Source organism: Pieris rapae, chromosome 22 (assembly GCF_905147795.1).
Source record: "Pieris rapae chromosome 22, ilPieRapa1.1, whole genome shotgun sequence".
NCBI classification, from domain to species: domain Eukaryota; kingdom Metazoa; phylum Arthropoda; class Insecta; order Lepidoptera; family Pieridae; genus Pieris; species Pieris rapae.
Genome location: NC_059530.1, coordinates 5,163,431 through 5,191,376, shown reverse-complemented (window position 1 = coordinate 5,191,376; position 27,946 = coordinate 5,163,431). Strand labels below are relative to the sequence as shown.

Here is a 27,946-nt window from a genome sequence, read left to right as displayed (position 1 = left end):
ATTTAATATGGCAAGTAGAATATATTGTGCTGTTTTTGGTTGCATGAATTCTTCAATAACGCACCCAGAGATAACTTTTTTTCGATTACCTGGAAATTCCGAAAGGTAAGACTTACTATTAGGTAAGTAGGTACCTACCTACTACGTAATTTGTGTCTTGTGTCTTAATTGGTATTTCCTTTTTAACCGACTTCAAAAAAAGGACGTTATCAATTCAATGTATGTATGTAATATTGTTGGAATTGTATCATTTTTGCGTATGTTAATCTATACTACCTTCTGAACACGTGTGCCATATATTATGCATGTTTGTATGTATGTAATATTTGTATGTATGAATGTAAATATGTATGTTTGTCCACGAGTTTCTCGAAAACTAGAAGGTTGATTGCGATGATTTTTTTTGTCTACTTGTGTATCGTTGAACTTAGAAAAAAGTGTAAGTTTCAACAAAATCAATTTAGTAGTTTTTGTGCTATGATCATTTAAATAATTTTGTATTATGTCGTATTTCCTGAAAACCAGAAAACCGAAAACCCATAAACGCTTTTATCTATTTTTTATTTTCGTGCTTCGATGTTATTTTGGAATACTTAAGTTACTTTTCTTTTCTTTCATGTTTCATCGCCTCCTTATAATAGTGTTTTTTTTTCAGACGTCTTCAATGGTTGCAATTGATCCGTCGAGACGATTTGGTAAACAAACCTAACTTTACTTCCTACCGTGTTTGCGAAAAACATTTTAATGTGGAGGATATACTACAATCGACAAATAGAAAACTTTTAAAAAAGAATGCCCTACCATTGTTGTTGCTGCCAGGCATAGCCAGTACCGTTTCAGAAGTCTCTCGAAAAGAAGACAAGCAAACTCAAACTGCTCCGTTGGTAGGAAATGATAAGTGTACACAGACCGACAATGCAACGAATGAAATCTTTTCTCAAACCTCAACGAGTCTCTCTAGCAACACTCCAAGGAAAAGAAAATTAAAAGATAATCTTCTCCAATGCAGAAAGAAAATAAAATTATACGAAACTGCAATTAAATTTGAGAAATAGTTATGAATATAAAAGAGCATATGAAGGCAATGAGTCACAAAAGAAATTTTTCAAACAAATGATAAGCTTTTTCAAAGAGTTGAAACTGAAAAATCCAAAGAATGGCAGGGACGTCACATCAAGTGTTAAATTCATTGATGGTTTCCAAATTACTATAACATCCATAATGCTTTTATTTGATGACTTGCGGGTGGAAGGATATAATTTTCTTATGACCAGACGATGCAATCAAGACGCGCTAGAAAATTTATTCGGGCAAATATGAACGAAAAATGGCACGGCTCTAAATCCAACTTGTAAACAGTTTGCATCGGCATTCAAAAATTTATTTTTCTGCAACATCATAAAACCTCCAAAACGAGGAAACTGTGCAGACGATTTCGGAACTCTTCTAGTTCAAACGACGAGCAAAGAAGTTACTAGTGATTCATTACCGGTATTAACCAACAGAATATCAAATGCAAATTATGAAGAATTCTCCAGCATCCAAATTACTAGTTCCGATTACAATCAGCTAGATATGCCAGAAAGAAATGCGCTTTTCTATATTTGTGGGTATCTTCTTAAGCGATGTTTGGAGAAACATGATGACTGTCACGCTTTCAAGTTGTATGTGAAGCCCGATCAAAGAAGCCACAATTTCAGCTCAGAAAGTCGGTATTTAAGGTACCGGGACTATAGTAAGAATACTTCGCAAACTTTTTTAATTATACCCAGTGATGATTTCGTGGAATATATAGAAAAAATGGAGGAAATATTCCAAACTTCATTAAAAACTAAACATATAAATTGTAAAGTAGCTTCAGGTATCTATAACCAAGTAAAAGATATTCCTTTTTCTCCTCCTTGTCTATGTTTCCCAAAACAATTTTTGATCAAGCTTAATATTAGAATGCGGATTTTTTATACACTAAAATATAATAATAAAGCATTTCGTACATCTCAGTCAAGGCGCAAATATTTTTCGGTCGCAAATTTATAAGACCGATTTGTTATAATCAAACATAGATAAAAATAAAGATGATTTTTTAATTAAATCTACCATTAAAAAAATCTTGTAATTTTATTGAAAACTTTCTATTCAATTCACGAAGTATTTCATGTTATATTAATATTTCACATACAAAACGCTGTAGGTGGGCGACAGCCCTATCGCATGCTAACGTACTGTGCTGCTGTAGGTACTTATTTCAAGGACACGAGCCAGTTACAATACTGTAGACATAATATTACCGTGACGACGTCCTCTTGAGTCTATCTAGACTCTAGAGGGTGAAAAACACCGATAGTTTGACAAAGTCATCAAACGAATTATTATCAAATTTTTAATTTATGGCGTTTAAACAATTCTTTTTAATTTGGTGTTATAACAATACCGTGGTTTAGCTTACTACAGAGCAAAAAACTCTACTTACTTACTTTCTGTAAAAAATTACGTAATTTTTAGGGATTTTTTGCAGAAATCTTTGAATGTATATATACAAAATATAATAAAATACAAACGATAGATTTTTTTCCAAAAGTGATATCACGTCAACCAATAGGAATTCGCAAACAATGTAATATATAGAAAATAAATGTAATAAATAAAAAATACCGTGCTTAAAAATTGTATACTAAAAAATTGTTATTGTAACTCCTGGTTCAAAAAAATATGTGATAAAAACCATACAGTTAATTCGATTGACGTGAGTGGACTACATCAATTTTATATAGACGAGAGATTGAGAGACATTGTTGTTTATGGATGAACAAATTATGCAAATTACATTAGTCTGTCTCATTAGATATTAGTGTAACGATTCAGTGATCTCGATAAAATATCGCGAAGCTGATAGGCTGATTCATTTCCAACAATTTGGCGCAAATATTAAATTTCATTTAAGATCTAGTAAGCTAATAAACATTTTTTCTTTTGTCAAAGTATGGAATGTACAACGATTCGCCACTTTGAAATAATTTTAGTCCATTTTATTTTTATTGTACCCTTAACTAAAATCTGGGTTTAGTTTTTGACGTTTACAGCAGCCGATGTTAGTGGTTACACCCAAACTGCGATAATGTCAAATTATAATTATATCAATAATACATAGATATTTCGCGTCATTTCAACTAAGATAACGACGCGGTCATAAATAACAGAGGCCATTAATTTTAATGAAATATCGGAAAACAATAGTGTCATGACGACAGTTTCGACCGAATATAAACCATAAGATTATCCCTGTATGTTTGTAAAAATTCTTAATAAAAACAAAACGAATTTGTCAAAGATCTTTTTGTAGCGCGATGTAGAACCTATCTGTCAAGTCAAGTCAAGTATTAAAGAACCTTTTTTACAATAAGTAATTGAAATTAATAATATTAAATGTTTTATGACGTATATGTTTAGATAAAAAAAAACTAAATTGGTTTGTCAAAAAAACTTAAAAAAACCGGTGAATTATTATTTTTTTATCTTTAATTTATTTGAAACAAGAGCTAGGGCTAACTGACTCGTAAGGCCGCATCGCATAAATGATAGTCATTGGCCTAGGAATAATTTAAAAAGCCAACAGAAAATCATATAAACACATGTTAAATAGACTTTTTATAATACAGACTTACTGAATACGGAATTTGTACGTGTATCGTAGAGTTTTCAAGACACGTCCGACCTTCAATAATGAAGTTTATGAAGAAAAAGACAACTTAACAATTACGTATTTAAGCTTATAAAGGGTCAATCATTTCCAATGTAAGATTCGCGGTAATGTAAAACGAAAGGTGCATGCGTTGGATTGTTATTTGTGAAACTTAATTTTTCGTAACGAACTGTCATTTTCATACAAATTTAGTTTTCAACTTACTACAAAGTCTTCCGTCAAGGCAACTTGACTAAGCCCCAATGTCGCATGGTCTAAAGAGGCTATAGTCAAATGACAAACTAAACGCGTCACTGTATCATCTCTTTAAAAAGTTTTTAAGCAATAGCCGTTTTTCAACATAAAACATGACATTTCAAATTCAACATAAAAAGAAAAAAAAATGCTTACATGAAATAGTCAGTATAAAGTAATTTTTTGCAACGTCTTTATTTTTTCTTCTAAATAAAATCTATTACCTATATGTCGTCGCTATTTATTATAAACGCTGTTCTAATTACAGCTGGCCCTGATTCGATTTATTTAGTACGATGAAGTGCCACGTTAAACTGCTTTTTTATTATCACGAGTGGCTATACATGGGACAGTAACACCTGATAAGATCATTTTATCCACAATTAGGTCATAAAGTTATATTAAAAGTATAATATAGCTTAGTTTTATAATAAAATTTACTTATACGAACGTTAACACGTTAACACTGGTTAACACTAACACTAATAGTATCTAGTTTATAAAGAATTTAGAATTGATGACTTGATGAAAATTAAATATTTATTCATAAGAATATTTTTTAAGTTTATTTATTACCAATAAATAAACTTAAAAAAATATTATTATTTATAAATAAGCATGTAATAAAAATAACCACAGCGGTTTTCTAATGTTACATACTGTGATATATTATATGATTTTGTAAAATAAAGAAAAATGTTTGCTACAAATGAACTAAGTTCTAGCAGAACATTTGGATTACAAAAAATTTCCCGGAAAACTTTAACATGCTGGCAAGCTGTGCTTCCGTCTGGTTTATAGCTTGAATCCTACCATCCTTCAAACAAGATTGGGCACCTGAATGGACAGATAAGTACCATAAAGCCGTTTGTTTAAAAATGTGCAAATTTATTCTAAATACGCTCCAACATGATACTTTCGTCTCATGCGGAGACCAGACTGACGAATTAAACTCAAGTAGGTATATATCGGCGCAAATTTATATTGTTACGAAAAATATTAATAATGTTTGGGATTCATATTTTATGATAGTCTGTAGTAATTTTATATTCTTTATTATTTATGTTACAGCAATGGCGTGTTAGTGTCAGCTGCCACTGTCATTATCATTTAATGACATCGAAGTCAAATCTCTTTAAAACCGTTAATATGACTAGTTCATTTAACTTGTCAATGTTGCTAGATCTTATAATAAATCACTATTCAATGATCGATAATAATTATGACTCCATAGTCATAATTATTATTATGGAAAGTTATTTATCATAATTTTAAATATTGGAGACTAGATAACAATAAATATTAAAGTAATCTTTGACACTCGTTCTTATGACTCTGTTTGACTCTGTTGTCTATTCGGGTTCGGTCGTGGAACGAGTACCCGAAATGTTACGAAGCTTGTTTATTACAAATTCTGGTTCTTATAAATACAGGAACTGATTGGTACGAGCCTCAGTTCGATTGAGCGGTCGAACCAAGCAGAAGCCTTTAAAGTGTAGACTCTAATGTCGAAATTAAATGGCAGATGCCAACAAACTAATCTATGACACCAGTATTACTGACGTCATTATCTTCAATAATTTAATGACAGCTTTAATTAATCTGGATTCGTTATTTACAGGCCCTTCGCGCCGACAGCAGCGGTGGGATCACACATCTCCAAGAGACTTCGGGAGAGCTGATCCATACGTAAGTGACGTGTAGAGTTTCGGTACTCGATTGACGTGCCGAAATGGCGCAACTACACTTCGGACCAAGCGAGCCGTTACGCAGAGTATGCTACAATGGCACGGACGTTTTTTTAAGAGGATTCGACCATATGCTACCGACGCCGACGCCGAGGTAATGGTTGCGGTGATCACAGGTATTTACCCTGAGTTTTTTCGATCTGAGTAACTGAGAATTACCTCCGATTCACTAAATAAATTCTTATCAGTTCTTATAATATTTCGTAGGCGTAAAATCGAAAGTAGAGTAAATATAATGATATAACAAAGATCCCGTGTTATGGTATCTTCAAAATATCAATTCGTTCGTTTCACTTTCTTAAACCGGGTCGTTTGTCGTTGTCGTGTTACCGGGACTGCAAAGTGAGAAATTCGTCTAAGCATAACGTTATTTCGTCATAATTCAGTAACAACAATACCGGTTTTCATGGCACAGTTTATTAAATGAGATTTCTGCCGTTGTGTGGGTCATCTAGAGTAAAATTGCTACTACCGTCAAAATGACGAATGTAACTCGCTAAATTAAACTATTAAGTATTGTTCATTTATTAAACTTACTACAACAAAATATGTAATTAATTGTTCAAAGAAAGGTATAAGACTTTTTAAAACTATTAAAATTGTCAATTAATTCGAGAAAGTCATAATAAGATATGAATTTTATGAATCGAGAAAAAGAACGGGACGGACCAACTTTGCGTTGATTTTTGCGTGTTGAATTCAAGTGCGGTTAGAGATATTAGCAGACCAAATTTAGAGATTAGGCAGAGCCCGATATTACAGATGCTTAGATATAGCATCTAGCTTTCACGGAATTCCCTAATCAGATGACACTATTAAAAAAAAACAGCTTTTGTGTTTTAATATTTACGGTAAATTTATGTATTTTTACTTTTCGTCATCGCTGAAAGTGAAAAGAGAATTTTATATCGGTCATTATAAACATTCTCTAATATTTTGCACATATGGCAAAGTAAAATCCAAATCAAAGTTGTGAATATAAATTTGAACATTCAAATATTTGGAGACGTTAACTGCTCACAAAAAAAAAATTAAATTTGATTTGAGTGGTTTAGTTACTAATTCTTTTTGGGAAAAGGGATTCTCTTCTTTAATATAAAATCCCAGATGCTCTTGTATCTCTGTCTTTTAATAAATTTGGGAAATGTATTAAAATGAGGAGCTGTGTAAAAAGGCTTACTATAAAGTCGGCGATTGTCTAGTTGATGAAAGGGCCTAGGACTAGTGCTGGGCAGGCTACTTCTGATTAATTTGCTATGAGCGTTGTAATATTGTTTGATGACTTTTTTTATTTTAAAAGAGTACCAAGAATTTTTTACGTCGGCTTTTTTTCTCGGCCTACACCCTGTCTTCTTTGCCAATGAGTAGGGATGCCTACAAGTTCGAATTTAATGACGTGGAAAAAGTGATACCTTGACGATCTTATGTTCCAAAATAAACGTATTTTATTTTAATTTTATTCATAGTTGTCATAACAAATATCAACTTTGTATGAATACTCAATCCAAAACGCTTTCTCTTCAGCTCAGTTACATTCTACACATCAAAATGCAGTGATTTTTGTCTACCGTACGTTGCGTATTCGTTCTACCCACTTTTCGTTGTTATTCTATTTTGTTGGGTTTGGCCCATTACTAAAAACTAAGTGTGCATTTTATATCAACCATCATAAGCGAAACATTCCATACGTTACAGATATGAGTAATTAAGATTTGAATTTAAGTTGTAAATGTAACTGTAAAAGTAATTGTAAAATTAAGCCTAATATTTTTGACGAACATCAGGTGCATGAATGTAATTTGATGTGAATAACTAATGTGATAATAGTGTGATGACAAAAAAAAGTATCATGTATTTTTGTGATACCATTTTACTGTGGGTTTTAATTTTTAATATTTATTTTTTTAAAGAGAACGGGTATCGGTATATTCTGTCATTAGACTACTTTTGAGAAGAACTGCTTTATAATTCTTAGTCTAGATGTCAGCAGGCCGAGGCGGTTTACATGTTGTGGTTGGTTGAGTAACCAATTGGAGCAATTTTTCGAACGCCATGAGTTTATACTTCAGTCGAATTGACCGTATCGGCGGAAGATTTGTCGGAGAGTTTTATGTGAGGAGGCCTCAACCTTTTCTACTGACGTTATTGGATCTAGGTAATTGCATTGAATTACTGAACAACTAATCTAATTAAAGGTAATAATTATTCTATGTATATGCATTGACATGTTTATGAAAAAAAAAATGTGTTTTACCTATCCAATATCCTTCCTAAAACGCTGGCTGGCCACCATGCGTATCCTTGATCCTGGTCTTGTTGGCTGAACCCAGGATGGGTGATGCCTTGTGTGGGCTAGATCTCGTAATGAGTGATGCCTTGTGTGTGGGCTAGATCTCGTAATGAGTGATGCCTTGTGTGGGCTAGATCTCGTAATGAGTGATGCCTTGTGTGTGGGCTAGATCTCGTAATGAGTGATGCCTTGTGTGTGGGCTAGATCTCGTAATGAGTGATGCCTTGTGTGTGGGCTAGATCTCGTAATGAGTGATGCCTTGTGTGTGGGCTAGATCTCGTAATGAGTGATGCCTTGTGTGTGGGCTAGATCTCGTAATGAGTGATGCCTTGTGTGTGGGCTAGATCTCGTAATGAGTGATGCCTTGTGTGTGGGCTAGATCTCGTAATGAGTGATGCCTTGTGTTTTCCTATCCAATATCCTTCCTAAAACGCTGGCTGGCCACCATGCGTATCCTTGATCCTGGTCTTGTTGGCTGAACCCAGGATGGGTGATGCGTTACGTGTTGGCTAGATCTCGTCATGAGTGATGCCTTGTTTAAAGTTGTTGCAATGTAAAGCAGCGCAAGGGACGCGCTGGAGTCAGTATGGCCGTATCGGCGCAAATTTATATTGTTACGAAAAATATTAATAATGTTTGGGATTCATATTTTATGATAGTCTGTAGTAATTTTATATTCTTTATTATTTATGTTACAGCAATGGCGTGTTAGTGTCAGCTGCCACTGTCATTATCATTTAATGACATCGAAGTCAAATCTCTTTAAAACCGTTAATATGACTAGTTCATTTAACTTGTCAATGTTGCTAGATCTTATAATAAATCACTATTCAATGATCGATAATAATTATGACTCCATAGTCATAATTATTATTATGGAAAGTTATTTATCATAATTTTAAATATTGGAGACTAGATAACAATAAATATTAAAGTAATCTTTGACACTCGTTCTTATGACTCTGTTTGACTCTGTTGTCTATTCGGGTTCGGTCGTGGAACGAGTACCCGAAATGTTACGAAGCTTGTTTATTACAAATTCTGGTTCTTATAAATACAGGAACTGATTGGTACGAGCCTCAGTTCGATTGAGCGGTCGAACCAAGCAGAAGCCTTTAAAGTGTAGACTCTAATGTCGAAATTAAATGGCAGATGCCAACAAACTAATCTATGACACCAGTATTACTGACGTCATTATCTTCAATAATTTAATGACAGCTTTAATTAATCTGGATTCGTTATTTACAGGCCCTTCGCGCCGACATATACTTCCGTTCAATGCAGGCTTGAAATAGCTTTGATGTTCGTGTACGTTGATCCCCTCGAAAGTCCTAATCCTAATCATTTATACGTTTTTTACATATGTATTATGTGTTCCGGAACGTTAACATTACATACATATGACATTAATTTGATATTTGTAGTGCAAAAGCGAGCTATAAGAGCGATCTGCGGTTTGTCCCCACGGGAGTCAGTCCGAAGAAAGTTTAAGGAATTACATTCTTTGCTGGTGAACATACATAGGACTTCTGATCACTCTGGTTACACTCTATGTCTATGAGGAGGTAAAATAAAGGTTAATAAAATCTAGGTATTAGCTTTTATAATCCATTATTTAAGAGTTTAATATATAAAGACACAAATCTTGAGCCTAAACTAATAAAATGTCTCAATCCTGTAGAATCTTTCAGTAAGTGTTTCTGACGTCAATGGTTATTTCAACTTTAGGATTAAAGCCCTTAGCAAAGCAACAGCAACTCGGTAAATTCAGTAGCTTACGGTAGCTTAACGTGGATACACGCGCCGTACTCACCCGTAATATTTAGCGTAGCTGGATATTCAATTACGTAAAATATTCGAAGTCGTTTACTCATTAAATGGTGAGTTATTATTATGTTGAAATGTTTTTACGTTTGTGTTTTTTTAAGTTTTAGAGTGATGCGTTTAATGTAAATGAAAACTTCAGTATGTTTTTGTTTTGTATTAGCTTCGTCTGGCTGAAAATTCTATAAGATAATTTAGAAATTATTTAATAAATTACCATCTCAAATTCGTAATATTGGAGTGTTTGATAAATTCAAAAAGGCAGTAAAGATGCATGTTATAATTTATAAACACAGTTGACTAAAATTAAGACGACTTATGGCCACGTGTATGTCGCTCGTATTTACATATTAATATTAAGTTTGTCGTGTTAATAAAATATATTTTTTTTGTAATGAGAAATAATGTTCTTTAAACATTAGAAATTAATGTATCCTTATTCAGGGATATTAGGGCATACTTATATTTCGTTACAATCGTACAAATATTTATTCTTTATAAATTAGTGATATTGTTTTGCAAACAACGTTATTTTTCTATTACGCAATAGTTTTTTTTAATTAACGTGTATTAGTGAAGCATTAAAAAATATAATATAATAAATTATGGAATAAAACATCTTACAATTTCATATAGTATGTATATATTTCATATTGTAAGCATGTATGGAGAATTTTTTTACATCAAACGTTAATTTTTTTTCGTCACGATGTTTTTTTTCTCGCAATTAATTGCGCAATTGCAAAAAGGAAACTGACAAGGGTGCACGGGTTCGAACCGTCTACATTAGAATTCAGAGCAACACACCTCACTACTAAGATAATGCGGCTGATGTTTATATTATTTGCAGCATTAAAGCCGTAAACAACTTTTTTACAATTCACGGAATAATCAAAACTTTCCAAGTGATTTAAACAGTTTGATGTGTCATCACTTTGAACTTGATTAATTATAATTAATATTAATAACCACGTACGTGGGTAACACTGAAAATGTTTAGAACTGGCCAGTTAGAAACATTTCTAATGAAAACTTTTTGAATTTCAAATTTTGAACTCTTTGGTAACCTTATGTAGTATATTTCATTCATTTGTCATTTATTTTTGCGAATCGGCGGCAAATCTAAAACTCATGTTTCACGTGAAAATGAACTTAACGCGGGAAAGTTTTCGGTCAATGATTTAATATGAGTTTCGTTTGCTTGGTCAACAACAAAGCTATGATAATCTGCGATTAGTATTTCTTAATAAAGCCCCATCTCATGCCACTATTTAAAATTGGTTTAACGAGTGTAAGTTTAAGATAACGACGTAGCAATCTCAATGATTACCCGCGTGAGGGACCGCCTGTACAAGCGACTTCTGAAGATAACATCAGCGCTGTGCGACGCTTGATAGAGGAAGATACAGAAAGACCCTATTCCTATATAACCTATCAGGAAATACGGACAAGCTTAGGCATTGGTATGATTCAGATTCAAAAAAATATTACACTATATACATATATTATTATTTTGGCGTCAGCTTTGTACCAAATGGATTCCCCATACTTTAACTGATGACAAATGAATGAAATTCAAAAAAGTTTTCATTAGCAATATTTAACGCACCTTTGAATAGAGTGGTGTCGCCAAATGTTAGATGTATGGTGGCTCAAATGCTGTATTTAACATCGTCACAAGTGATAAAAGGTGGATATATATATGCTACGAACCCGAAACCAAAAGACGATCAGCTCAGTGGGTGTTTCCTTTTTTCGGATCGGCCAACTAAGGTAAAGAAAGGAAGAAGTCAAGGAAAAAAGATGATTGCGTCATTTTTTGGTCGGAAAGGTCATTTCGCAACAGTTACTGCAGGCTCATATGTCAATCGCTGTTTGCCTGTTGCCTGGAAAAAAATTGACAGCAGCGCTCTCGAAGCGGGATCCTCCTTCACCACGACAATGCTTCAGTGCAAAATGGAATGTTGAATATTTGAATATGGCAGATAATCCGCCATACAGTCCTGACCTGGCGCCCTGCGCCTTTCAATTCCTAAAGATAAAAATTCCCAATAACTAAAGATAAAAATTTGTGGTATTCGCTTTACAAGCCCTGAAGATGCGGTGAAAGCGTACAAAATGAAGATACGGACTAAAGAACACTGCTTTTCTCAATGGTATCATCGAATGCGATGATGTATAGAGAGGAAAGGAAATTACTTCGAAAAATAAGAAAAGTATTGGCAACTTTCAACATTAAGGCGTTTTTCATTTTCTAAAAATGTTCTGTATTATCAAGGCCTCAACTCATGAGCCCCATGGGACATGGCAGTGAAACATTTCTGCATCTATTTCGTGGATTTCATTATATGCAAGTAGACATAAGGATCTTTGACATGGATCTTCTTTACTATATATATGGAAATATATATAGTAAAGAAAATGACACGTGTACTTTGTACGCACGCACTTTTTTATATTATATAATTTTTTATCTCTCAAATGTTTTCATACCATCTAAAAACGTTAAAATAATAATTTTAACAGAACCAAGAGCTGTTTATTCAAGATTTTTTTCCATTACTGACTGATTCACGGTCCATTGTGAAACGTATAATATTGTTTACAGCTTCAGTCTGATCGGATTTCTCTAATATAAGACAGTCATATTCAACAACAAATTCTCATAAACAGAATAATTTTAAATATATTTACAATCTAATATATTTATTTATCATAACATATTCAAATGAATACAAAACTGAAACAATATTAGTTCTGAGTTATGGCATAGTCTAACGTGTAAAAACACATTCAAACAATACTCAATTATTTTTGGGAATTAATGACGTTTTATCTTCAACATACACAATTCTATTGGCTATGAACACTTTTTTATGAGACAGGGACTTCCGTTTCTCCTTTTCCGGTTATAATTGAGTGCTTACTCATGGATACCTGCAATACCAGAACGCTTGCATTGCCTGGTACGCTCTACTCTTGAAGGGCGTTGTCATATTAGTTTTTTTTATAGAACAGGGGGCAAACGGGCAGGAGGCTCACCTGATGTTAAGTGATAATAATAGTGTTCGGAAATATCTCGGATAGCAGCTGGTTTCAGTAGTGGTGCATAGAACATTAAACGTATCAGAACACGTAATAGTTTTATATATATATAACAAAAGGTTTATTAAATATAACAATCAAGTATACAGTATTAACTTACATTATTTCTTATTTATATAATAATAGTAAATGGATTAATAGAAAAAAAAACTTTGGTCCCTGAAAGATAAAATAAAACTTGGTGGTACCTTTAACGATGGAGCATTTCATAACAAAACATTTTCTTATATTTTTAAATTTATAATCCCATAGTTATATATATCATCATAAATTTATTCTACGCACGAGATGTAGCATAGCAGAGTCAAAAATAGTTCGATTACTAATATTCGATGTAGTATCATGAATTGAGCAGATGTATAATGTTATCGTATCGAACGATAAAAATCATAGTAAATTGTATCACTTCAATCAAGATTGCTTTAATATTTTATAGCCATTATTCGCACGATATAAACATCGCTGTTAATTTAACTAAATTCCGATGGGTATAGGCCCAAGTTTTTAAAGGCATGACTCACACATACAGTACTTCTTTTTCGTGTATAACCGAAAAATTTACATCTAATCATACTTAATATTTCTATAACTTCTAGACAGGGCATAGAGCGTCCATAGTGAGTCTTCATCCGTTCGGTCCTTAGCCTCGTTCCAAGTCTTTTCCACTTTTTTTGCATGTGTAACTGTAGACCACCAGGTTGGCTAGGGACGATGTTTCCGCTTACGGGTTCCAATCAAGCGCCTCCTTGGGGATATAATTGGGATATCTTTTGAGTGTATTGCTTGATCTGCTGACGATATATAAATTTCTTCAGATGCCTAGTGTAGGAACTACAGAAAAATCTGGTTTAGGTTAAAAGGTTTTGAAAGAGCGGTTATATTGCTCTATTGGCTTTCAGAGCCTTAAATAAAAACATAAAAACAACGAACGTAATTTGTAATCCTAGAAAAGCCTTCTATATGTACCTACGACGCTTATCTTATCTTGCTCTTACTACTTAATTACAAACATTGATGAAAATATTGATGTGTTTTACAACAGTCTACCAACTTACCATAACTTTGTTTTGCATGCTTATTTAAATGTTTAAGCTGCCATTTTGGTTTTTATTACTGCTATTTTTATAGTTTTAGTTATTATCAATTGTTTAATTTTTACTTATTATGATTATTAATATTTTTAATGTTTTATTTTATTTTGTTTATTTAGTGATTGTTTGTTTAGTTTTTTCCTTTAATATATTGCTTATGTTTAGAACTTATAACATGTAATTGAAGTGTATGTGTAAGTGTGTTAAATTTGTGATATCTATTATGCACGCTATTGTTATTATTACCGTACTTTTTTATTATTATATCTGGACTATGTCTGCCAGTACCTTTTCTTTTTAAGGAGTTTATATATCCAAATGAACATATTATGATATATTGAATGTATGCCGTAAATAAAGCTTTGTCCAAATTTCACAAGTAAAATTTTTGACAATTTGAATATGAAATTTGCAAAATGACTTTGAAGTTTTGACTTACAGTCTGTTGATGTATGTAACGACTTGCACAATACGAAATTATAAAGTCCAATTTTATTTAAAAATTTAAAACTTTCTTCAGGTTTGTCATGATTTCGATGACTTCTCCAAAGTCTTCGTTGGCTAAGCTTGTGTTATGTCCAAAGGTCAAGCCGTTTAAAGTGATGATCCTGGGACAATCAGGAGTTGGCAAGTCAGGTAAATGAATTATGATAAATAAAAAAAACAAAAAAAAACAGCAAAGGATTGCCTAGATTTCATATATATATGAAAGACCTGGCCAGACGTTCCATCGAACAGGCCACATCTCTGATCTCTGATCTGAACGGTGCGATTGTGGCCAAACCTCTGTTAAAAACTAACCATAAGCACAAATTAACAGGGTAATGAACCCTGAAAGTTGAGTCAAAAATATATTCATAGGTGTTTTGCATTACAGCCTTGGTGGTACGATTTATTACTCGACGATTCATCGGCGAATATGATCCAAATTTGGAGAAAATCTACACTTTTCAAACGGTAATTGATAATGAAATGGTCTACTTTGAGATACTCGACTCTGCAGGCGACCCTCAAGTGAGTACTTGGTTTGTATTACATTTTCTTATTGAAGTTATTTAGGGCGACAGTAATTTGATGTTTAAAACTCCTACATCATTATAGCCGAGTTTTTGCTAACAGAAAACTTCTGTGTTGCTGAGGTATTTGGTTTCATCGGGGATATTTCTTACAATGAAACTTAATCCAGTGGTGCTACAACGAATACACACAAATAGGAGTCGTTGGTAGATCCATTAGGATAAACTACTAATAGGTGATCAGCCTCCTCTGCCTGTCAGTCGTTAATTTCCGAGTCCAAGACACATTATCTCAACGACTGCCTTTACAAAGAGCCAGTACGTAGAAAAAAATAGTATTAAACCAGAATTAAATAGTTTTTTAATTAATAATCATTAGTTAAAATTAAAATACATATTTTTTGGTATAACATTGACGTCTTCTGCCATCCAAGCTGGTCATGTTTCACTGCGAATAAATGATGTGCATTACCACCTAAATCAACAGATAATTTTTTTTCTAGAAATGCGAAAGCTTGGAAAACCACATAAAGTGGGCAGAGGCATTTGTCTTGGTATACTCTGTGACTGATAAATGCTCTTTCGACGAGTGTCATAGACTAAAATTTCTAATAAATTATAATAAAAGGCGGCGTAGGCTCGCTTCGTCGCTAAAGGTCAGTAACCTTATACTATAATTATGATTTCATAATTTTTAAGGTTATCCTAACCTACACAACTAAGAACAACATTGTTCTATTTTTAAAATATATAAAATTAACTACGTGTAGGAGGCTGAAACAGCCCCAGATAATTGACATTTAAAGAAATAGGTTCTGTAAATGTCAATTGTCATGTTCACCTCTAGCGTCTATGTCGTAGGCATTGGATGATGCGTTAGCGCAGTTAAGCGCTATATAACTTGTCTATACCTAACAAAAACGTTTGTATACTTTAAATGTATTTTTTAATACAATTGCTCAAAAAGTGGCGTATTGTAGGGTCGTATAGAGTTCGGGTTGTGGGCTATTAAACACTCGTGCTTTTTCTTTAAAATAGTTGTTCAGTACACGTGCGGAACCGTTATTGCAACTTGTCCCGACTGTCAACCCTCACCTTCGGCTGCTACGACGGCACTGGTAGACATTTGTTGGAACTCTTTGCAATGACAGGCTTTCCGCACTTGTATTGAAATAGTATATTTCATTACAAGTGCGGAAAGCCTGTCATTGCAACGAGTTCCGACGAATGTCTACCCGAGCCGAGGCGCAGCCGAAGGTGAGGGTTGACAGTCGGGACAAGTTTCAATGACGGTACCGCACGTGTACTGAACGACTATTTTTAATACAGTTGCGAAAAAATTAAGCAATTTAATTAAAATATTTGCTTTTTTTCTATTCTCTCTAGGGAATAAATTCGTTGCACGTAGATATGTAGCGACTTATATGTTTCCGGTAAATTGTTCTCCGAAGCATTTTATGCAATTATACTGCGTTCGGGTGGTATTCATTCAAATAAAATATCGTCGAAATTACTCATTTTGTGCAAAAAATAACTCAACTCGAAAGAACATTTTTGGAAAATGGCGCCAACCGCAAGAATATGAGCAAAGCTTGTTTTTTCTTTTCTTCACCCATTCTGGGTAGGCAAAGGGAACTTGGCCCATACAGCCAATTATTCAGTAGACTATTTTTATTGAAAGAAAACCAAATCTAACTCATTGAGTCCAATCATTAAATCTGATATTGAAACAAATAGTAGCTTCTTTTTAAAATATTTGCATGAATCATAAAAACTTCTGTGATTTTTTTAGTAAAAACTTCGTGGTTGGTTTTTTCTTTTTAATATTTTTTTATTGATATGAAACAAAATCCAATTATTAGTCAACTTTTTAGAAATACGTATTTGCATATATCATAAAATTCTTTTTAATATTTTTTTAATTGATATGAAATGAAAAGAAACCTAACCGAACTTATTGAATCCAATTATTATAATATTTAGAAATCATAGTTCATAAAAACTTCTATGAATCATTTGAATAAAACCTTCGTGGTTGGTTTTTTCTTTTTAATACACATTGTTTTGACAGTTGGCAAAGAAAACGCACGAGTGCGGGAATGGCAAAGAAAAAGCACGAGTGTGTAATAGCCCACTTTCCGAACGCTATACCTCCCTGCAATATGCCACTTTTTGAGCAACTGTATTAAAAAATACTATATATAAATATATATTATTATATAAATGATTAGTAAATACCTTCGTATTTGAAATCGATTTAAAAACAACAAAATAATATTTATTTATTCACACTGTTTAATTAGTACAATTACAGTTACGAAACATGAGTTCTTAATATAAAATGTCTAGAATGTATAACTTGAACTTAGTTATCGATTTTCATGCCACCTAGACCTAACTTTACGATGTCGAATTCAGGTGTCGGTGTGTGCGCGCATCGTAAACATCAATCATTTTTCTCCAGCGCGCCAAAAGAAGTATATCTTCAAAAAAACTAGATATAGTACATCCCAGTCGAAATCCGTTCATTAAAAAAATACATTACAGAATATGTGGGATTCGGAAGTTGTTTCTTTATTTGTAATTTAATTAATTCAAAGGTTGAAGTTAAATTAAGCCCGAAGCGTTATGTTGCCCCTCATCTCCAAGGTACCATTGCATTTGATGTATTTTTCATTACACCTTTGAAGAGTAGAGTAGGCTTTTACGATTTTTGGGTTTATGATGTTGTTTTACTCAAGATATTTACGGTATAAGAGTAAATGACTAAATACTATACTGCTAACTAATACTATAAAACTTTTGTTACACGTGAAAATGAAGCTAAGGCGAGAAAATTTTCGGTCAAAGATTTATTATGACTTTTTTTGTTGGCTTAGTCAACAGTTAGACCCACATGACATCTTTAAGTAATTAAACAAACAAACGTCAAAAAAAATAATTGTAAATTTATATTTACTACCAGTTCGCAAGTCAAGGGCGTAGAGCGGGAAAGAAGAAGTGACAATAAACTTTCCGCCACTCTTTTCAATCACCAGTTTGTAAACCAGTCTCCCAATACTGTCACTGTATTATTAATTATTATTGTTAATCTTTAAGGGAGAAAATAAATAAATAAATTAAAATAAATAAAAATGATATTAAACCAAGTTTTTAATACAAATTGTTTGAACTGGAGCAAATCAATCCCAAGGATTAGGATCATTTCAGTATTCGTCACATTTAATAAAGGCTCTATTAATTAATTTTCTTTTAACGAGGGTTTTGAATTTATTTAGTGATAATTCTCTGATTTCGCTTGGGAGTTTGTTGTAAAAATGAATACAATTTCCATATAAGAAGTGGTTTATCTTCTGGAGCCTGGTTGGTCGCACACTCAAATTAGTTCTATTACGCGTATTATACTGGTGAAATTCACCATTTGTTTTAAAATCGTTTAAGTTTTTTTGTACATACAACAAGGCTTCAAGAATATATTGACCGGATAATGTCATAATATTTAGTTCCTTAAATTCCAATCCCAAGGAAAGTTATAAAATATAAAATAAGAAAGATTTGTCCTCTATCAGCATTAGGCATGGTGAAATAGAAGCGCGCACTTACATTCTCGTGGGAAACACGAAAATAAAGTTACAAATGTAATAACCTAATACTTCTCTTCTCTTGCCAAAATTACAGCATAAATCCTCGTCCCTAATGATTTGGGCAACAATTAATTTGACGGAGCGTAAGGACTTAGTTTCCGTAGTAAACAAATATATATCAGATAAAGCAATATGATTAAATAACTATTGTATGCCGTATCGTATTTATTTCATATGGAAATAATGTAGAAGGGCGCCTTCTAATAATAAAACAATCTATTTTTATCTTTTATCTAAGTATTCACCGCATTTAATATGTTATGAGAGCACGATATTACAGATATCTAAATATATGTTCAATATAAAACTATTATTGAGAAAATTACAGTATTATTTTTATATATTAATGCCATATGGAACATTTTCTATGCTGCCTTATAGAAACTTTTCTTTTTCGAAATAAAACCTGGGTACTAAATAAAACTATTTTTATTTAGATTAGAAACCTTTCTTTCTTTCAAAGAATCTATAATAAACGTTACTTTTATTGGTCCAGCCGTTTTCGGGTTGTGCGCTTAGCAAAAATATTTTGCGATTCATTTTTATATATAGATTGTTAATGGTGGATGGCTGGAATAAAAATTACCCCGACATTTAGCCTACACCTTCTTGTTTACATGTGAATGTCAACAAGATCGAAATAACCTTTTTAATTAAATGTATATTAGAAAATTTTTCCTTTGGCTCAATTTACACAACAGAGCTCGAATTTCCATTATTTTCCAAGTTTGAGGAAAACTTTTGCGAAGGCGAAGTTTTAATTTCAAAATATTATAAGACTTCCAATAGGTATTTTTGGGAGCATATTTGATTGTTACTTTGAAGCGGTTTGAATTAGTCTTTTGTTTGCCGAGGTAATAATTATTATTTTCTGGTTTTGCCTACTGGCTTGTGTACTGTAGCAAACTGCAGTAATTTATCTTGAATCCAGGAACTATTTAGAAACGGAATTTATTAACTTATTATATTCACATTGTGAAATCACGTAATTATAACAATCAAAATCATTTATTCATTTTTTAGTGTCCATGGGCGGCGGTATCACTTAACATCAGGTGAGCCTCCTGCCCGTTTGCCCCCTGTTCTATAAATATGTACATTATGTTACCTAATTTTTTTTTTTTATGAACGTCATAAATAAATATAGGTTTAAATTTTTTTTATAAATAATACAGATGTTAAGTGATACCGCCGCCCATGGACGCTCTCGATGCCAAAGGGCTCGCGAGTGCGTTGCCGGCCTTTTAAGAATTTGTACGCTGTTTTATTGAAGGTCCCTAAGTCGAATTGGTTCGGAAATACTTCAGTGGGCAGCTGGTTCCACAAGATGATGGTAAAACACGGGAAAATCTAAAAAACATCATGATAAAATCGGAGGACACAGTTTAGCGTTATAGTTTCAAATCTATCCTCTACGAAACTAACAAATACCACTGGAAAGCTAAATGATCAAAAAATTCATGCGATAAGCGATAAGCGAGATAAGTGGTGGAGGGAGAAACGTCGCCATTTTGAGGATATTTTGATATGGTGGGCACAATTTGGTCCGTTTTGCGTAAAGCCCTGGCTACTTAGGTCAGCCTAGCTCCTTCCAGAAGCACGGAAGTCTCCTGGGAACTTCACAGGCTTCACGGAGCGACCTACTGTTCCCAGGATTTCCGTTCTTTGTTTAGCCACAGCCTCGCAATCCAGGACTACGTGGGTGACTGATTCCTCTGCGCTGAAACAGCCTCCGCACATGGGGCTGTCTGTCGCGCCTCTGACAAATATACGTTTATTAAGGAGACAATAAGCTGATAAGCAGCGAAAAGTTGCGTACCTGGGCCACGTATTGCGCCATGACCACCTACCACCTACCTACCACGTCCTTCAACTAATTATAAGGGGTAAAATCCAGGGAAAACGGCGTATTGGTCGAAGGAAGAAGTCATGGCTTCGCAACGTCAGGGAGTGGACAGGTATTGCGAGTGCGGAGGGGTTGCTGCATCTGGCGCAGGACAAGACGCGGTTCAGAGAACTGACGGCCAACCTCCAGTAATGGAGTGGCACTTGAAGAAGAAGAATGAGACAATGACCCGTAATTGTGCCTATCATTGTTTTGAGATCGGTTCTGTTTAAGCTTTGAAGTCGCAGTTGAGGATACTATACTGCGTATCGAGATTTATTATTGATAAAATTTATGCCTCGGAGAAACTTTTGTTCGTTTAAGTTTTAATCACCTGTCGTCAACATATATCGATTATTACATAATTACGTTCTACGCACGTTATGTCTCCATGACACAGCCACACCCAATTTTTTTAATATTCAGGACCTTGATGACCGAGCTTAGCTCGGTATTTTTTTTTTATAAATCGTGTTTTTTGGAAATTTTATTTAAGTACGAATTACATACTAATACAATTATGAAATATGAATATAATTATCGAATAAAGATAATTATATTCATATTTAAGTTTTTATTTGACTGACATCTTTAAACGAGCAATTCTATGTTAAAGTTAATAAAACACAAATAAAATGACATTTTCTAGAAATGATTCCTAGCTAAATCGATTTATCGCCCCCGAAACCGTCTGTATACTAAATTTCATGAAAATCGTTGGAGCCGATTCCGAGATTCCAATATATATATATATATATATATATATATATATATATATATATATATATATACAAGAATTGCTCGTTTAAAGATATAAGATATAACCCAATTCTGACTTCGATTTCTAACAAAACCAAAATACATACAGCAGTTTCTACATGTCTATTTCGCGTTTCTGAATACGCATCTGTAGATCTCAAAGACAATAAAAGTCAGAGAGAGAAAATTAAATTAGCAATTATATATTTAGTACTTGCATATTAAATTCTACATACTAATTTCATTTTTAGGATAATATTCACGAGACGCCCGTAGTGCTAGTTGGTAATAAAGTCGACCAGGCCGGTGATCGTATGGTGACTACTGAGGAAGGCCAGCGACGGAGTAAAGAAATCGGCTGCGTTTGTTTTCATGAAATTTCCGTGAGAGAGAGCATTGATCAGGTAATTTACACTTATATTTGATCATCTAGGAATCTAAGTATGAAATCTATTTGAAACTTAAAAAACTTCTTTCATGCCATTTTATAGTAAACTAACTGCCCCCTCGAAAATCGTTTCTCTTGAATGTGATTTTACTTAGCATTCCTTTTTAGTTCATACCAACATGGAACACCTAGCTATGCTACCTAAAGACAGTCTGGTTATCCGGAATTAAAACTTTTTAATTGTTTCTGCGAATTTTTCTCTATACGTAGGTAACTGGCCAGTTAGAATCATTGCTAATAAAAACTTTTTGAATTTCAATTTTAGAACTCTTTGCTAACCTAACGTTGCGTTCATTTGTCATTTGTTTATGTAAATTGGCGGCAAATCTAATTACATAAAAATGGCGGTAAAGTCTCTTGTTACACGTGAAAATGAACCTAACGCGAGAAAACTTTCGGTCAATGATTTATTATGACTTTCGTTGTGCTTACTCAACAACAAAGCTATGATAGGCTGCGATTAGCATTTCTTAATGAAGTCCCGTCTGAAACCCCTATTTACAATTGGTTTAACGAGTTTAAGCGGTATTTTTGTATACTATATCTTAAATAATAATAATAAAGATGTTGTGGTGGACCACTTTGACATTTAGAAGGTAAAAACAGATGTTTCCGACTCGCAGAAATTTTTTCACAATTCACAGAGATTTCACGAAAATCGGTCGAGCCACTTCGGACGACTACATACACACACGATAATTTTGTATATAGTGATATAACACATCTTGTTATAGTTCATACTTAGTTAGTTAGTACTTCATTATATGTTGCCTTATTAACGCCATCTATTGTCGCAAATTTACAATAATCCGCGGGATGTTTACGTTAATGACATAAAATCAGAGTACCTACCTTTCCTGTTTTCTAGTATTTAATCTTTCATCTATATACATAAATTGCTGTTCGTTTGTCTCTCTAAAACTCGAAAATGGCTAGACCGAAGAATACAAAAAATGACGATTGAATGTTCCAGTATAAACTGTTCCTAGCTGGGAAATATTTAATGTCTTTTGTCGAGAAATAAACAATTGTAACAATTGTCGTTTGTCGTATACATATATGTCGATCAATGAAACTTTGTGTTTTGATACAAATATTATGTAGGCGATACGTTCACCGGGTCATCTATTTTTACAGTTCCTTTCGCATTTAAATCCATAAATAATAATGTGTAGTACTAAAACTAACAATATTAGCGACATTATTATTGACAGATTTATATTTGTGTTTTTTACGCGACTGTCAATATTTGTGTTTTTCCGTTTCCATACGAACTTGGCAACCGCCAGTGTATTAATATTATTAACAGGTTCTTTTATTTGAATCAGACAAATAAACATTTCTTACACTCAACGTCGGAATTAAAGGTCTGTCTAACAAAGAAGTAGAGGTCCCATTTTTTTAGTTTAGATTGTTTTTTCAGAAAAATATTTTTTGTCGAGTTTCCCAATACATACATAATTTATTGTTAAACCAACTATAGATTATTTTAGTATATTAGACTCTTTTTGTGGGCCTTCTCAACTTTATTTTATTTTATGTATTAAAAAAAATAAGATTTTTAATTCATTTTAAGCCTAAGAGAGAAAATGATTCATACTACAACATTTTTGATTCTTTCTATGTTCAATGTATGCGATTTGATTGTGATTTCATTCACCAGCTACCATTCATAACAAGGACTGAAACGTCAAAGTATTACGTCCCAAGTACCAAATGTACTTGTGGACAGATGACCTAGGGCGGCTAGACAAGTTGATGGATTCAGAGCTTAGTGAACTTGCTGAACTGGATATTAAGAAGAGAGACCATAACCAGCAGGCTGAAATTAATGAACCTTCAATCTACTTCCAATACATAATTAAAGTCTTTGAAGAAATCTGTAACAGTGGCAGGATTTTAACGAAAAATATTCATTTTGAAAAAAAAGCAGTGTTGGCCAAGTGGCTTCAGCGTGCGACTCTCATACCTGAGGTCGTAGGTTCGATCCCCGGCTGTGCACCAATGGAATTTCTTTCTATGTGCGCATTTAACATTTGCTCGAACGGTGAATTACAACATCGTGAGGAAACCGACATGTCTTAGACCCAAAAAGTCGACGACCTGTGTCAGGCACTGGAGGTTGATCACCTACTTGCCTATTAGATTTAAAAATTATCATGAAACAGATTCAGAAATCTGAGGCCAAGGCCTAAAGAGGTTGTAGCGCCACTGATTTATTATTATTTATACATTATGAAATACCAGCGTAAAAAAATTAATCAACTGAAACTCTTAAAATAATTAAATCGAAGTACCGATAAATTGATTTACAAGTTATTAAACTTCGATTGAAGAAACCGCTAATAAAATGCAACAAGGAATAGGTTTTGTGCAAATTAATTGGCAATTTACTGAGGAAATGTACAAAGGAAAATATTTTGCGTAATGCCTCAGATTTGTTTTTATAACTTGATGGCGGGCCAACGCGCCATTACGATTTATGAGTTTATTTTAAGGCCTCTCCAACAAAATGTTCCTGCGGATATTAGGTTCTTTTTATATAGGACCTCTAAAAACCTATCAGGCTTGGCTAGGCAGAATACAATCCATCCGTATCACATTGATGTCCGTTGTTCCACAACTAAGCGATTCTTAAAGCAATTTCTGCCACGCACCACCACGATGTGGAACCAGCTGCCCACTAAAGTATTTCCGAACCAATTCGACTTAGGGTCCTACAAGAAATGAGCGTACCGATTCTTAAAAGGCCGGCAGGGCGCTTGCGAGCCTTCTGGCGAGTGTCCATGGGCGGTGTCACTTAACATCGGGTGAGCCTCCTGCTCGTCTGCCTGCCTGAATGAATAATTTTTCCTAAATACAAATTATTTTTTGCATTTTGCAACTTGGTGCATACATAAATTCGGCGGCCATTTTCTTTAATGTAGCGTATGATCTCACGATATAACAATTTCTTTTATATTCTTGTTAGCGACTTACAATTATAATAACAAAACATATTTATATTATGAAACCGAAAAAGTTAAATCCAAAGATGGATTGCTAACAAGCGACGTCTTCCTGTACTTATATTTAATGATTACAGCCAAGAAAATATAATTTCTCGTGTATTTATAAATAATGAAATGTCCCGATATTTTACGTGCATTAAGAGTAATTTTATTTCTATTGAAGTAATATAGAGTTATCGTTCATTAAAACCTAAACATAACAAAAAATACACAGTATTTACAATTTTATTTACCTATATAGCAGTGGCGAAGGGTGAAATTTTGGCAAAGGGAAGCCGGTCCAAAAAAATGTTGAACAGCACTCTATATGAATTAAAGCCATAATAACAAACAAAATCCACAGTATTTAACCAAATCTGCGATTAAATTACCTTACAGAATCAGTCACAGTTTAAATAACACAAATATTAAAATATAACAAACGAAATTATCACGCACCAGTGGTATAGGAACACATGTCACATACTAAAAATAATCTATTTTCAACCAAACGAAATGGAACGCGAAAATATGCCAAAATAAAAAGAATATGACTTGCGAAGGATTTCATTATAACGCTAATTCTTTTTAATTTTGTCGTGTTTTCTTTCTCCCGTGCCGTGGTTCAATAACAATAATTTCTTTGTCTCTTTCTAATAGAGGAGAGGAGAGAACTGCAAGCCGGTCGCGATCAGCCTTATCTTTCTTTAAATTTTACGTACAGTTAGCGAGCATTAGAAAGAGATGGTTTGACACGCTCTGTCTCTTTTCGCCTCATAGTAAAACGTTGGCCGAGATAAGCTGTAATTCGTCGAGTTACCTTTAATGTAATTTAGGTACGAAAAATTGACGCGCTGATTAATTTACGACTATAAAATGAAATGTGATACTTAGGGTATTGCTAAGAATTACTATTGCTATTGTAAATCGCGCAGGCATTTAATTAATAATACTTTGTTAATGAAATAGAATGTAAATACTTTTGTATGAATATGGAACTGATTTTTGAAAGGTAACCCGGTGGGAATCGGCTTGTATGGACTCTTCGCCACTGCTATATAGTAATAATACAAATAATTAAAAACAGGCAGGCTGATAGTTTCAATAGCGATTCCAACTTTAATGAAGATTTTGTAGTTTAAGCATTGCTGATTCCAATTCCATTGCTGATAACATAACGTTATCTAATAGATTTTTTTACAATTTCAGGTATACGGAGTATTCAGGGATGCACGTCGATTTTGGCGGGTGGGCAGCAAGTGGTCCAGAGGCAGAAGCGAGTCAGACATCACCAAAGCACTGACCAGACCTCTCTCCCGAGCAGTTTCCGATACCACAGACACAAGCACTGTCATAGCTACATCCTTGTGTTAGTATTTTCATCCTAACCACCTCAGCTAGGTTCAACTCACCCTACCTGAGTGTATAAGCCGTCTCAAAAGTCGAAGAACCCTGGAGTGAACTCCATTGTCTGAGCTAATATTATTATGGTAGATATTCCTATTGAATATCTCCACCCTACCAATTCGACTTAGGGTCCTTCAAGAAAAGAGCGTACCAATTCTTAAAAGGCCAGCAACGCACTCGCGAGCCCCCTGGCCTAGAGAGTGTCCATGGGCGGCGGTATCACTTAACATCAGATGCGCCTCCTGCCCGTTTGCCCCCTGTTTTATAAAAAAAAACTTTTTGTTAACGTTTTTTATCTGTATGTCAAAAATATTCCAGGTCGCCGCTGGACCGAATTTGACTTTGAAGAAGAAAGAGAGGAGACCGAGGGTGTTAAGCGTAGCGACTCCAACTCTTCGTGTGAAAACGTTGATCAGTTTAGGGCGAGAGCAAGTACTGATTCTAGGCTTCCACCTCGGCCTACGAGGTCTAGGCATCCGCCAACCTCGGGGTCAAATACCCCCATTAGAAGAATGAGTGTTGCCATGAGAGGAAATAGTTCCAGTGCTTATTAAATTGTCTATATTACGTTCTATTGTCTTTTATTCAAAGAGATTATAACTATCGGGATGTTTTGTAGCTTTCTACACAGACTCTGCATTTCTACACAGACTTGTATATAATTAATTTGTTTGCAGAGAATATTTAAAGTTATGCAACATAAATAATAACATAAAATAATTGAAAGAAACAACGAAACAAAGGTAAATGGTACCTCGTAATTGAAATTTATCTTTCAGAAACATCTTGAAAAGATTTTAATAACCATTTAGAATACCTATACAAATTTAGTTTTAATTATATTATTGGCTTTAAAAATGAACATTTCAAGAACCCATAAAACAATTCTATATGCAAGATGGCGTGACCCCAGTCTATGCTAACTTATAAGCAAATATATTTTTATGTCATAATTATGAGTTGATTTAATAATATTTTTTAATAATTAAATTTTAAGGTTAGTTATTAGATATATTTTTATCTATTAGGTGATGTAGTTGATATATTGTTGTAAATTATTTAAAAGAATATTATATTTAGTAAGTAAGTTAGTAATCCGCTTATGAGTCTTAATTCTTTATACTATATAATCTCTAAGTTATAATGCTTTTATATATATTTTAGTGAGTATCTACGGTACGCTACAGCTTAATTAATGTTTTAGCGTTTTGTTAAAAACTTATTGCAGCTAACATTAATGTACATGATTTCACACAATTTCCATCGAGCTATTTTCAACATTTTGCAAAACTTAACTTGAATATTTCCTTTATCTTCCCTCTTATTTCTATTTCAGTTCACACGCATTCTTCGTAATAAGGATAAAATATTCATGGACGGTTAAATTTACTGAAACATTCTTAGGGAAATATCGTTGTTGAAAGAAAGATAAAGAAAAGAAAAATCTTTTATAAACCTGTTATATTTAGCGACATAATACTCCAGTACACATTTAATTTAATGAATGGAGGAGTGTCTTGGGCCACGGTATTAAAGACTCTAGAGACGCTAATTAAAGATTAAAGTTGGCGCCTGGTAAATAGTACCGGTGACACCAGAGCTAGTACTTTCCCTGGTCAACGAATAAACAGCGAGAAATTACAGGGTTAAAAACTCAAAACTCAAAATTTATCCAGATAAGTAAACGAGTACACTTATGAACGTCAAAAAAATTAATTGTAAATTTACATTTAAGTACTACCAGTCTGCAAGTCAAGGTCGTAGGGAGGGCAAGAAGAACTTTTTAATCGCTAAGTTTTTTGCCA

General features: G+C 33.6%; 1 protein-coding gene across 1 annotated transcript; it reads left to right on the top strand.

Annotated features, from left to right (window-relative positions):
- Positions 1-9,761: 9,761 nt before the first annotated feature.
- LOC110996556 (ras-related and estrogen-regulated growth inhibitor) lies at positions 9,762-26,712 on the top strand. Its single transcript, XM_022264294.2, has 7 exons — positions 9,762-9,852; positions 14,513-14,628; positions 14,870-15,006; positions 15,512-15,664; positions 21,548-21,700; positions 25,944-26,103; positions 26,460-26,712. Exons 2-7 carry the CDS (start codon positions 14,520-14,522, stop codon positions 26,693-26,695), a joined length of 948 nt encoding a protein of 315 aa, XP_022119986.2. The 5' UTR covers positions 9,762-9,852; positions 14,513-14,519; the 3' UTR covers positions 26,696-26,712.
- Positions 26,713-27,946: the final 1,234 nt, after the last annotated feature.